Raw genomic sequence first — 12,881 nt, 5'->3', positions numbered from 1 at the left:
TGATTTTCTTCCTAATCAGTACACTATGTATTGCTCGATAGAGCAAATCAAATGTATCAAGATACTCATTTTCATACCAGTCCAACATGAAAAGTATTAACACCGATTAAGGAATGATACTTTATTAAGCATATCACCCATCAACCATTTCTCGGAATATTCTGAAATACAAGACCCTGCGTTGGTTCTTCCTAGTAGCGATTACTGTACAATGCATCTTGAAGAAACAAGAATAATAAAGACATAGGACCGATTCTTTATGCACGATTCCAACTGGTCCCAACTACATTGAAGGACAGTATTTTAGAATAATATTTGGGAGAACCATGCTACCACAGTTTTGTACAAATTAACATCAATTACTTTTATTTATACAATCGTCTAAAACTACGGAATGTAATGACTGAGCTGGGTATACCTAAGAAACTAGCTGTGGTAACGCGAATGTGTGTAAGTAACTAGTTTGCACAGGTTAGAATAAGAGGGAAAACGTCAAATGCTTTCTACGTAAATTCAGGACCGTGACAGGGATTAGAATATGACATGCGAAAAATTTATTGTAAATCAAACCAGACATAGCTATTTTGGAAGCAAAAATTGTTCTTGGCAAGCGGATGACGTAGATGCAGAAGAACAGTTAACATTAGAAGTTACGGATATTTTTTCGAGTTTTGGAGAAGCTGCATTAAATATCGGTCTAAAAGTAAATGAAGATAATGGTCGTTTCAAAACAAGAACGACGGCGAATAAGGCAAAATATTACTATTAAATGATCATAACTTCGAGGTGGTTAAAGAATTTACATATCTAGGAGGAACAATCACAATAGCAACAAAGTAGAAAGAGAAGTTGAAACGAAAATATTGGCGGAAAACAGATCTTTCTTTGCAATGCAACACATCTAAATACATACAAGGAGGTGCTTCTAGCTTTTGATGAATTTTATTCATTCTTTTCTGTTTTACGCCAATTGTGTTGCTTCTTGTCAAGATTTGCCCTCTTTTTGTAATATCTCCAATTGTGTTGCTTCTTGTCAAGATTTGCCCTCTTTTTGGAATATCTCGGCTGTTCCACTCGTTTATTGGTCTGTCTCTTCTGTTTTTTCCCGATTGGTTTAATTTTCCACACTCTTTTCACTTGCCTGTTACTGTCCACTCGTGTTATATGACCGAACCATGCCAATTATTTCACCTTTATCGTGTTAAGTAACGATTTAATTTTAAGTCTGTTTCTTATTTCTTCATTTTTGAGGCTGTCTGTCCTTTTTGTCCCTATCGTTCTTCTCAGGTATTTCATCTCTGATGCTTGTATCCTAATCTGGTGTCTTCTGTTTAAGATCCAGTTTTCTGCTCCGTATGTCAGCGTTGGCCTATATATTGTTTCATATATTGTCATTTTCGTTTTCCTTGATATTTCTTCGTTGTTGAGGAATCCTCTATTTAGAGCCTGAAATAGTTTTCCACTCTCTAGTCTGTTGTTGAGATCGTTATCGACCTCTGTTGTTTATATTTATAACTGTTCCCAGGTATTTGTAGTTTTGTTTGCTTTATTTTTTCTTGTTCCATCACCATTTCGATTTGGTCAGTCGGGTCTTTTTTCCTTATTTTAATTATCTATGTCTTCTCTGTATTTACATTTAGGTTGTATTTTTTGCTACTGAGTTCCATTTATTCTAAATTTCAAACACGCATATATCTGCAATTATATTTGCATTGTATTCCATCCTATAATACAGTATGTTTTAAAGGTTTTTTTACATTCTTTCACTATCTCATCTATTACATTAGAAAAAGTACTGGTCTTAAACTACCTCCTTGTCTAAGTCCTTGCGTTGTTTCAAATGGTTGCGATTGCATATTCTGTGTTCTTATTGTATTTATTGTTTTCATATATATTCTTTTCGGTGCTCCTATCAGTTCTTTGCTCACCTTGTTTTTCTTTCAGGCTCTCCCAGATAGTTTTCCTTTCGATTGAATCAAATGATTTTTACATGTCTATAAAACTTACGTACACTTCTTTATTTTTCTTTAAGGCTTTCTATCCTGATTTTTCTTTCTTTCCGATTATTACTTCGTATAGAATTACCGCTATACATATTACGGATATGCTCTATAGTTCTGACAGTCTCTTGTGTTTCCCTTCTTGTGCACTGGTACAATTATTGCATATGACCATTCATTCGGCAGTATTTTTTTCTTTCATATTAGATTTAGGATGTTTAGGATGATCTTTTCTTTGCTTTTTCTCCTATATATTTCAACATCTCAGGACTAACTACGCCACTCCCAGGAGCTTTCCCTGCCTTTATCTTTCCTATTGCTTCATCCAGTTCTTCTTCCTGTATAGCTTCTGTTTCCTCCGTGTTTTCCTCTGATCTGCCGGTTACGTTGTTTTCATTTTCCTTTGCTTCTCCTTGCTCTCCGTCAACAGTTGTTTAAAATGTTCTCTCTACCTTTCCATTATATCCTTATCATCAGTTACTATTGTTCCATTTTTGGTCATTATTTGTTTTATTTCTTTGTTGCTCCGTAGTTTTTTCAGTGTTCGACAAAACAATTTTACAGTTTCTTTACTGTTTTCTTCCATTTTTTCTCCAAACTTGTCCCAGCTTTTCTTTTTCTAATTTTTGACTATTTCTTTAGCTTTAATTCTCTATCTTTCATATTTTTATTGCCTTTTGTCTTGTAAGTATTCTTTCCACAATTTATTTTCTTTAATTTCAATTTTTACCTCCTTATTTTACCATGGTGTCCGTTTCTTTCTTATTATTTCTTGTGGTCCAGCATACTAGTTTTGCTGTATTTATCCTAGCATTTCTAAATTTTCCCCATTCTTCTTCTACTATTTCTCATTTCTCCTTCTCTCTACATTTCCTTCTCTACCTCCTCCTTATAACTGGTTTATGTTGTTTCTTTCCTTAGTTTAGGTATTTTAATTATTCTCTTGTATTTCTTATTCTTGTCTTCTATATTTTTTATTTCTATTCCTTTGCAGTTAAATGTAGTTTCCAGTATATAGTGATTACTACATATTTCATAGCTTGTTCTCACCTTTAAGTCTCTTATCCAGTTCCTTTATTTTTTTTGCACCATAGTATAGTAGTAGTAGTGGTAATAGCTTTCCATCATTGTTGATTTTGTCCTCTCCGTATGGTCCTATAACATTTTTCATTCATTCGTTCCATTTTTCTACTTCTTTTCCCACTTTAGCATTCATTTCTCCTATGATTACTATTTTCGTTGTGCAATCATTTATTACTTATTACAGTTTGTTCCAGAACTCATTTTTTTCGTTTTTTTGTCGCATCTTGATCAGGTCCATAGCATATAAATATATGTATTTGTAATTTCTTGCTTTATGCTCATCTCTATATCAACTCTTCTTACTTTATTGATGATATTTTTCTTGATCATGCATGCTACCTCTGTCTGAGTTTCTTTTTCTTTTCTACTCCACTGTATATTAGTAAGTTTCCGTTTTCTAAAGTCGTGGTTCCTCTTTTTCTTTTAGTTTGTGTTATAACTACCACTTCAATCTTCTTGTCTTCTATTTCTTTCCCAGTTCTATTTCTTTTCTGTTTATGCCTCTTACATTCCTTGTTTGCCATTTTTAAAATGTTCTGTTTATGACATTCCATGTCTGTGTCTATCATTATGTTGCCGTTTCAATGTGGTTCCTTTCTGTCTGTGTTATCATCTTTAAATTCACTCATGTCCTTAATCTGTGCTTTTCCATTTCTCATTCCGTCCACGTATTTTCTTTCAGACTTTTTTTCAACTAGCTTGCACTGTACTGTTTGTAGCTTTTTCTATCATTTGTGTTTGTTGGTTCCAATTCCATCTTGTGTCTTCTATAATTATGAATCCATAACCTATTTTTGTCCTTTTCCCATTTGCTCTTTCGTTTGCGGCTATGTTCCTAAGTTTGCTTTGTATAGTGTCAGGTCACATTTTATAGTTATACTCGGTGTTGTTTATATCCTGTTAATTTACTATGCAACACCTGATGAGCTCAAAATTTCTCTTACGGGGTGCAAAAATTCATATAAACAAAACCATAATACGACCGTACGGAAGCGAAACATGGACGCTAACAAAAAAAGAAGTAAATAATTTGCTGGTGTGGAACATAAAATTCTTTGAGTAGTATATGACCCTTGCAGCGTGATAAAGGAATGGAGGCGCAGACACAGCGAGTTAAAAGAGTCTTCTCTTTGGAAAGGAAAATCTAGTTAAAATATATAAATGCAAATAGACTAAAATGGACAGGACAAATACAGTTGAAACTGTATTAGATATTAACTTTGAGTTTATACAATAAAAACTCGTCAAATGAGAATCTGAGACTGAAGTTGATACATTCGCAGGTTCTCAGTGTACCTCGTTTGGTCATGGAGTTTCCACTCGGTCAGAATCGGCTTTTGGTGAAGGTTGTAGCGAGACTATAGGCATGTCTCTCGTCATGCTAAAATCGACTTAAATCGGAGAGCGTTGTATTAGCGTTATGATAGCCATATAGAAGTTAAATGACACTTTCTATTACCTATTTTTCTTTTTATGTTAACTAAATTATATAAAAAATTTGATGAGTCTACTACAAACTATTTTACCTACCTGCGACGCTAAGGAAAAATTAGGCCCTGGAGATCTTTTTTTGTTTGGTGCTGGAGCTGCATTGTTGGCTGCTCCTCCGGAGTTGGAACCTTTCCTTTTTCGCCTTTTGTTTGCTGGCCTTTGAGATTCTATCAAACATATTCAATGAAGATATTAATGTTATTGAACGCAAAATATTATATTAGTCACGTGCAATCGATGAGTTTGTCAGGATTCTTTTCATTTTTGCTATACACAAACCGGATCGAAGGTCGGTTTTCATCAAGGCATTGTTCTAGGTGTTACAAAAATGGATACAATTGTAGTATGTGTTTTTTATAATGAATAGTGAAGTGTAAAATGTATTTATGTGAATTTATGTGTCTAATATTGATAATAAAATTGAAATGAAAAATCAATAATGTTTAGTAAAGGTGATGACAAATAATTATATGAAGAACACTCGATTAGTATTGATTTTGGTAAATAAACTCTCTACAGGTCTTTGAAAGGTTGTTAGTGTACCTGTTGTATGTCGTAAAGAATCAAAATTTAAAGTGTTTTAGGTAAAAATGAGATCGAGCGTTCCAATATGCTACCATGGAAGTAACGACTATTATGAGAGTGTCCATTAGGTATTCTGTCATACTGATATAATCTGGTTCTAATACAAATTCTAATTTGACACAGTCTACCTCGCGAGACCAGCCTCGTTGGTACTGATGCTGCGCCAGCAGAATAATCCAGATTACTGCACGAATCCATGTCTTCACTATGAACGCAATTAGTAAGATTCTGTTGTATATATTTTTTGTAATAAATCGTATAAAACAAATGAATACAAATAGAAACATCATTGATCTTACCCATTTTAATAAACCTTTTCTTGTTAACTGAACGAAGAAAGCGGTAAAGCAAAAATGAATAATCCTATAGTGCAATAAAATTGGTACCTCTCTTACCCGGCGGCGCAACCATCCTCTGCCATTTCTGAAATAACGTCGTTTTCAGGCAGTCCCTGGGACTTAACGCGTATGCCTTATGTCGAGACATAAGCTCCTGCATAGGTTCTAATATCACACATAACTAAAAAACAACAAACAGTGTTATATTTACATCGGTTCATTTCATCTCGCAAAATAGAAATAAATGTAAAGTTAAGTATAATTAAAAGTAATGAAAAAAAAAAAGTAAAATATTTGGATGTATTTATACTAAGCGAAGTCTAAAGAAATTGTGGTCATGTAAAGTGAGTAGGCACCTAATAATAAATGTGTGCAGAAATATGTAACAATTCAGGTATCCAAACACCATAATGTGACCTAGCCGTGTAACGTCACAATATAACATAGCCTGCTCCTTTATTTGTCTAGATATCCAGTCACATTTGTTAGTTTTCTGTTTATTATAAAAGTTCAAATATACAAAGGAATGCTCTGAAGATATAAATAAGTATACAATAAAAAGAAATTTTCGGTTTTATATGTTATATTTGATCATTATCCAAACTCTTTGATGTCGCACGCTATTTGTCCGCTATTGCCAAACATAAAAATTAAAATTTGCTTAGAGCGAAAAAGGAATTCTCAGTATGTGAACATTGTAAAAGATAATGATAGAATTACAACTTATATTGGGACAGATGTTAGAGAGACTGACAATGTTCGTATAAGAATATGATTGATAATATATATATAATTATATATAGCTTATATCAATAAGATATATTGATATAAGCTCATAATTCATGCTAATTAATATCAAATATATCAAATAAAGATCTAAGACAAGCACTGCTTATAGACTTATGCACAAGACTTAAATAATCTAAGACAAGCATTGCTTGTTACTTTATGAATGCTAATGATCTGATGTTAATAGAGAATACTGAAAGGGAATTTGATCAAGTAGAGTGAAGCTATTGAAGAAAACTTTTTAAAATATTTAGAATGTTTAGTCCCATTAAGACTTTTTCTCCAGTTATTCCTATCCATCGCGTTCCTCTACCAAGCACGTATTCCCATATTTATCATATTTTCATCCATGTTATCAAGGCATCTTGTTCTGGGCCTTCTTTTTCTTTTCGGACCAATGAGACTATCAAATAACGTTTTTCTAGCTGGGTCAGTTTGTTCCATCCGCATTAAATGTCCTATCCACCTCCGATGTCCTACCTTAATGTATTTTACGTGATTCCTGGTATATTCACCTTAAATTGAGAGAATTCCTAGGACTCATTTCTTTGGAAGTAGGAAATAATATACATTATATTTAAAATAAGCAAGTTTTCAGATATTAATTATGTCAAGTTCCTCTAAAACTTTTGGTTTGAAGTTCAAAAAATCACCCTGTATAGTGATCAAATGAAATCAAATTATTGAAATAAGGAACTAAAAAATCAGTTGCAGTTCGCATATCGTTAAACTGAAATGGTATCAGCCTCTTTTTGGTCCTCTAAAAATTTCAATTTTTAATGTTTGTAATTATTGTTGCACGTTTGATTTAAAACATTCTATAGTACAATGAAGCTACATATAATATGACAGGCGCCGTCAGTACTCATAATCTGCGTGGCCCTTTAATGCAGCAGATTTTATATATGCTGATGATCAAGGAGGGTTATTAAGTAACCATATAATTGTTCCATATTTTCTAAAATATAAGCTTAATTAAGCTTTGTATGTTCAATTTTCTGAAGATAACACGAACAAAAATGGAGCTAAGATTTAGTTAGATTAAATTGTTGATCCTAAATTGACGGTACACCATGTGAAAATTTGTGAGAATCAAGAGAGTTGGATTAGAAATAATTGGCCCTAAACCATCGTGGTATACAAAAATGATCTTTTAGGTCGTAATGTAGAAGGTTCTACGAGGTAAAACGATCTCTTTGAAATCTACAAACCATAGCCGCCTAGATCCCCAGATCACAAACGTTTTCTCGGCATATTTGAAGAGAAAGGATTACTGTTTCCATTATTTATTCGCGAAGATGTTTGCCTTGAAGACAATTATTTTAGCACATTTAATGAGATCTGGTATAGAGCATCCTTTGTTCATATTGGCCAATTATTAAGAAAGGTAGTTTGTATAACCCACTAAACCAAATCCCAAAAGCTCGTCGGTATTTTTACATTCGATTTTAGTGAGGGATATATTACTATTATAATAATTGAACCCTGTTGTATTAAACAATGGTGTATACATAATATAAATATAATACAGATATATTGAGAAGTGACACTTTACTTACCCTCAAATAATTAAGCGTAGAATTTGTGATGCCTTGCCTTGTAATGTTTTTCGATAATTGGTCCAACATGCTTGGATCCTGTTGGGAATGCATACCAACTACCGTTCTTGGGATTAATTCTCGATGTGTTCGAACAGCAAAATGCCATGATTTTATCCTCATTAAATCATCGAAAGTAAATTCTAGAATTAAGCGGCCCTCTGTACACACCTGAAATTAATAAATCTTGTTATTGACTGATACTACAAAACGATTTGATTTAAATCTAGTTTAATATCTAAGATTCGGTCAGAATCGCTACCAAGACTCGGTTAAGTTATCCGACTTACAGTAGTGCGAGTATTAGATCAAGATATACCATTACGACAGTTTAATATCGACTATTTACGCAGAGGTTCTACACATTCAATTAGGCTTAATTTAAGATTTCAATGTCATTTCATGAGTATCTACTGGCACAATGTAAGGTTAACATCACAATAAGTATCGGTTTATTTAATAAATAAGTGAAAAAATAAAAAAATCAACACAATTTAATGAAAGCTTTACATTAGCATAGTTTAATTAAAAAACAAATATATTTTCACTTTATAATGTGATTAAATCTCAAAACTGCTATAAATTTTTCCGCCAAAAGATTCGATTGGTTAGAGATTGGCGGTATTCTAAATTCCAACCAAGCTTGTTGGTAGTTCGGTCGTTATTTTTTTGTGTTAATTCTCTCCATGCGACTCCCGTGATAAAAAAAGCTGTTTCCAAAATGAAATAAGTTAATAAAATAAATATTGTCAAACTAGGTACACAAGTCTACACAAAGTACAAAATTGTCATTCACTCGTTCTCTTTTCTGCCTTTATACACTAGTCCAATGTACCGCGGTTTTTAACTCAGAATTCCATTAACATGCATTAGGCCAGTAAATGAACATGATATACCCTATTATTTTCCATGTCACCACCGAATTGTATGAAAATTGGAATTTAGGTTCTACTTACCCTCCACTTCACTTTTGGACTTGTGCCGTTTGTTGCTTTTTATTTTTAGGGGCGAAAACTACCGATAGTAGTAGAAAATAATACAATTGTAAATGAAAGCGGGTAATTAATTCAAATCATCTTTTAATGGAGTCAATGAATGTTAATTAACATTAAACATCATAATTTAAGATTTTATCACAGTTTATCCCCTACATCTCACCCCTAGATTAGTTATAATTAAAATAATATCATTGAATACCTTGTCATCACTGATTTGCAAGGAAATTTGGATTTAGGTTATAATTACCCTCCCCTACAAAATTTGACTTGTGCCGTCGGTTGCTTTTTATTTTTTAGAGTTGAAAACGACCCCTATTAAAAAAAATCATATAATGTAAAAATCCTAAAACATGTGAATGGCTGTTTATTCGTAACTCGCTATGAAGCTATGAAGTACTTAAAAAAACAATTTTGTAGGTTTTTTCAAGGGCAATATGATCATTTAAATTATTTTAAATCCTCATTTTTAAAAGGTTGTTTGTAGCTGAAAGAGTTTAAAAGTGTCACTAATATCGAGTATTTGAAAACTTTGAATAATACTTTAACCAATTTCTGTACAGAAAAATTAAAAAAAAACAAAATGTTCAGAAAATTAAAACCTATATTTTTTACTCTTCAAGATTTTTCGTATCACTAATACTTTTTAAGTAATTTTGAAAAAAATGCATTTTTTCAAAATTAAAAAAAAATTTCTTTTACTTTAAAACCAACCGTGGGCACTAGTCGAAAAGTGAAGTAGAGGGTAAGAGGAACCTGAATCCAAATTTTCAAGCAAATTCGTCGTGACGGGGAAAATTACCCACCAAAACGGCCATTTACTGGAGTACATTTTTTTGAAATTTTAGCAGTAAGTAGGGAATACCTTAACAAGCAGAATCTAACCTTTGTCGAAGTATGCTTTTATTCTGGGGGTGAAATTCACCCCAACTGGGGGGTGGAAACATTTATATTGAAAATAACCTCAAAAATCGATACCTATAAAAATATATTCTAAGGAAAAATCTTCTAGTTTTTTCGAAAAATCAATATTTTAGACTTATTCGTGATTTCAATATTTCTGTTTCAATCGAGATTTCACTAATATGTCATGCCAAACCATGTTCATATGGTGAACTCAAAAACCTTAAATTTTGTCGAAAAAACTGTAAAGGGATAAAAAGTAGCTTATACAAAACTGTCTTATAAGAGATCGATTTTTTTTATTTTTGATAAGACTTTTGATTATTTTTGATATGACATATTTTTTTTACAAACCGAGTTATAATTCATTATAACTACCTCTTTAGAGAAAAATGACAGTAGATTTTTTTTTGTTTAAAATGACACAAAAAACTTAAAAAAAAAATGTTTTTTGTAGCAAAAAAGGTGATTTTTAGAGTTTATTTAAAAAAATTGTTTAAACAATTTCAGCCCAAAAATTTTGACCGGCACCCTTCATATTTGTTTAAAGGGAGCATTTCTGAATAAGAATCTGCAAAGAAACTGAATCAAAAACATTTTTCCTACGAAAGCGGTCTCACAACATGGAATATAATGGAATCCAAAAGATTGAACAAATAAAAATACATAAATAATTAAAAAAAAAATATGGTTACAGTGAAAAAAATATTTGACATTTTTATAAATACCTTTTTTTTTTTAAAAAAGTACAAAAACATTGAATATAGGTACGTAAAATTAGAACAAAAGGTTAATATTTTTTTTCCAGAAAATTTTGTAAATTTTGCTATGTTGCGGTTTTAAATTGAAAGGGCTTAAAACATTTTCATATTGGTTATAAAATTCACTTTTAACTGGTTTTTTGATCGACTGTCTAGCTCGAAAATTAAGTGAGATATAGCCAAAAAACCAAACACCTCTTTTTTTAATTCGGAGCAGGTAGATGTATGAGTACAGGAGAATGTATATATTGTATATTATGTATACGTATATTCAAAAAATGAGAGGGAGCTAAAGGAAAAATCATTCAACTGCTATTAAAGAACATGTGAAGAAAGATACTTTTTTGTGGAAATTGCCATGCAATATGAGTAGACTTTACAAAAAAATATTGTAGCAGAAGATGTTGACGTATTAGTTATTTTGACTGCCACAACTAAAGCCGAGCAAGAATTTTTTTTCCTAATATCAGGAAACCCATATGGCCCCTCTTTGGTATATTTATCTCAAAGCTTCGAAGTAAACTATTTAAACAATACAAAATTTATATCTTTTTCGCATTCCTTCACTGGTTATGATACATCAGCATTTTATAATAAGGGTAAAAATAAATTCTTTGAACTTATGGAAAAAAAGTCGGATTTAAAAAACAATCAGATATTGTTTTGTACTTTTTAATCATTTTATACGGAGCTGTTAAAGATCAATAAAAAAAATGGTGAAAAATTGAAGACTTAGTAGTTTTTGAATAAATGCGATGAGTCATTCATTCTAGAGAAGCGGTTTACCCTTATAAACAGAGCATAAACCGCCTAATTTTTTTTGCATTTCTACCGCACCAAACCTTATTTATTCAATTTTATATATTTTTTCGTTTAAATGTATATACTTTTTTAATTTTTCAAGTGGTCCGGAAATTGTTATTAACAAATAACTTATGACTAAAAACAATTTTTCGAATCGCTTCGATTAAATTTTTTAGCCTTATCTCCTCGAAATAAATTCTTTTTCTATATTGGTAATTTTTCGAAAAATGCTTCCTTTTCGAGTTACTTGTATTTTTTTGTTGAATAAATGCCTTAATTAGTAATTTTTGGGATTTCGTTTTAAAAAAACGTTTAAACGTCTAAACGAAAATCTAAACAAAAAAAAAATAGTTTATTCTTGATAAAAATGTGAAATATTTCGAATATGCATTTCGAGCAATCTATCGCTGTATACGATAATAAGCGTGTATGGATGCGGCGCTTAGAAATCTTTGTTTAAATTTAAAACTATGTTTTTAGCAAGATAAAAATTACTTATCCTAGCTAAAATATTCTTATTTGTACGTGAAGGTTTAAATATTAATAACCTTTTTGTAATTGTAAGAATTGTAATTCCTTTATTAGTTTTTTAGAAAAAAAAATCCAAAGACCACTAGGTAATTGTGGCATTTTTTTTTTCAACAAAAAATTGCAAATAACTCAAAGGAAGCATTTTTCGAAAAATTACCAAGAGAGGAAAAGAAAAAAAATTACAGTTGAACTTGAAAAAAATATATAGAATCGAATAAAAAAGGTTTAGTGCGGTAGAAATTAAAAAAAAAATAGTTGGTATATTCCGTTTCTAAGCGTCTTTGTAGGGGTAAACCGCTATCCCATTAAGGCAAACACTAAAAGCAACGCCGTCAAATTATCATCCCTTGTTCCTAAAGTGGATACTCTGAATCAGATTAAAATATGCTACTATCAGATTCAAGTTTGGCTTGGGAACAAAAACATAATCCAACTGATTGCGGATGGACTACACGTAAAGATCATGGCAACCCATCGCACCGCAACAAAGTCCAGCACGACAAGAACTCTTGCAAATGATATTTTGCAACTGTTGTCGTTTTTTGCAACTCAACTTGTGGTGGATGTTATGATCAAGATTGCCAAAATAGTGTTACAATGAGGCAAACAGATGAAGCAGAGAAAGAGAAGACAATGCCGATAGTGATGGTGCTGATTTATATGTGACATAGAATATTGTACATTACATTGAATACACGAAAAAAGTATCATTATAATATTCCCTTCTTATTTTCCAATTTTTAAGTAAAATTTATATCTAAAAATTTAACTCGGTAAAAAGATTGTGGGTTAATATAAAAATGATCTTGAGAAAGGCACTCTGGCCGAAACAGCTGTAGTGATAATAATTTAAAATAAATTTTGTGGAAGTGTTGAAAACAAAAGTTTTCAGTGTTTTATTGTAAGATAAAAATGATCTATCAAATTGTATAAATAAGCAAGTAAATGATTTTTTCAAATTTGCAGACGACCAACTTGTAATGGCGCAAGAATGAGATGAAGA

At 31.6% G+C, this 12,881-nt stretch overlaps 1 protein-coding gene across 4 annotated transcripts in view; it reads right to left on the bottom strand.

Moving 5' to 3' along the window:
- The window catches only part of LOC140452725 (LIM domain-binding protein 2-like), a 230,145-nt gene that overhangs the window by 13,399 nt on the left and 203,865 nt on the right, over positions 1 to 12,881 (bottom strand). For 2 of the 4 annotated variants that reach the window (XM_072547058.1, XM_072547057.1), the window contains exons 6-8: positions 7,846 to 8,055; positions 5,555 to 5,678; positions 4,614 to 4,741 (exon numbers count right to left, since the gene is read on the bottom strand). In XM_072547058.1, the coding sequence (XP_072403159.1) occupies positions 4,614 to 4,741; positions 5,555 to 5,678; positions 7,846 to 8,055 (462 nt within the window). Of the gene's footprint in view, positions 1 to 4,613; positions 4,742 to 5,545; positions 5,679 to 7,845; positions 8,056 to 12,881 lie in introns of all 4 variants that reach the window. The other 2 variants (XM_072547049.1, XM_072547052.1) reach the window with 1 other exon arrangement.

This window comes from Diabrotica undecimpunctata, chromosome 1 (genome assembly GCF_040954645.1).
Source record: "Diabrotica undecimpunctata isolate CICGRU chromosome 1, icDiaUnde3, whole genome shotgun sequence".
Lineage (NCBI taxonomy): Eukaryota > Metazoa > Arthropoda > Insecta > Coleoptera > Chrysomelidae > Diabrotica > Diabrotica undecimpunctata.
This window is presented reverse-complemented; position numbering and strand designations above follow the sequence as displayed.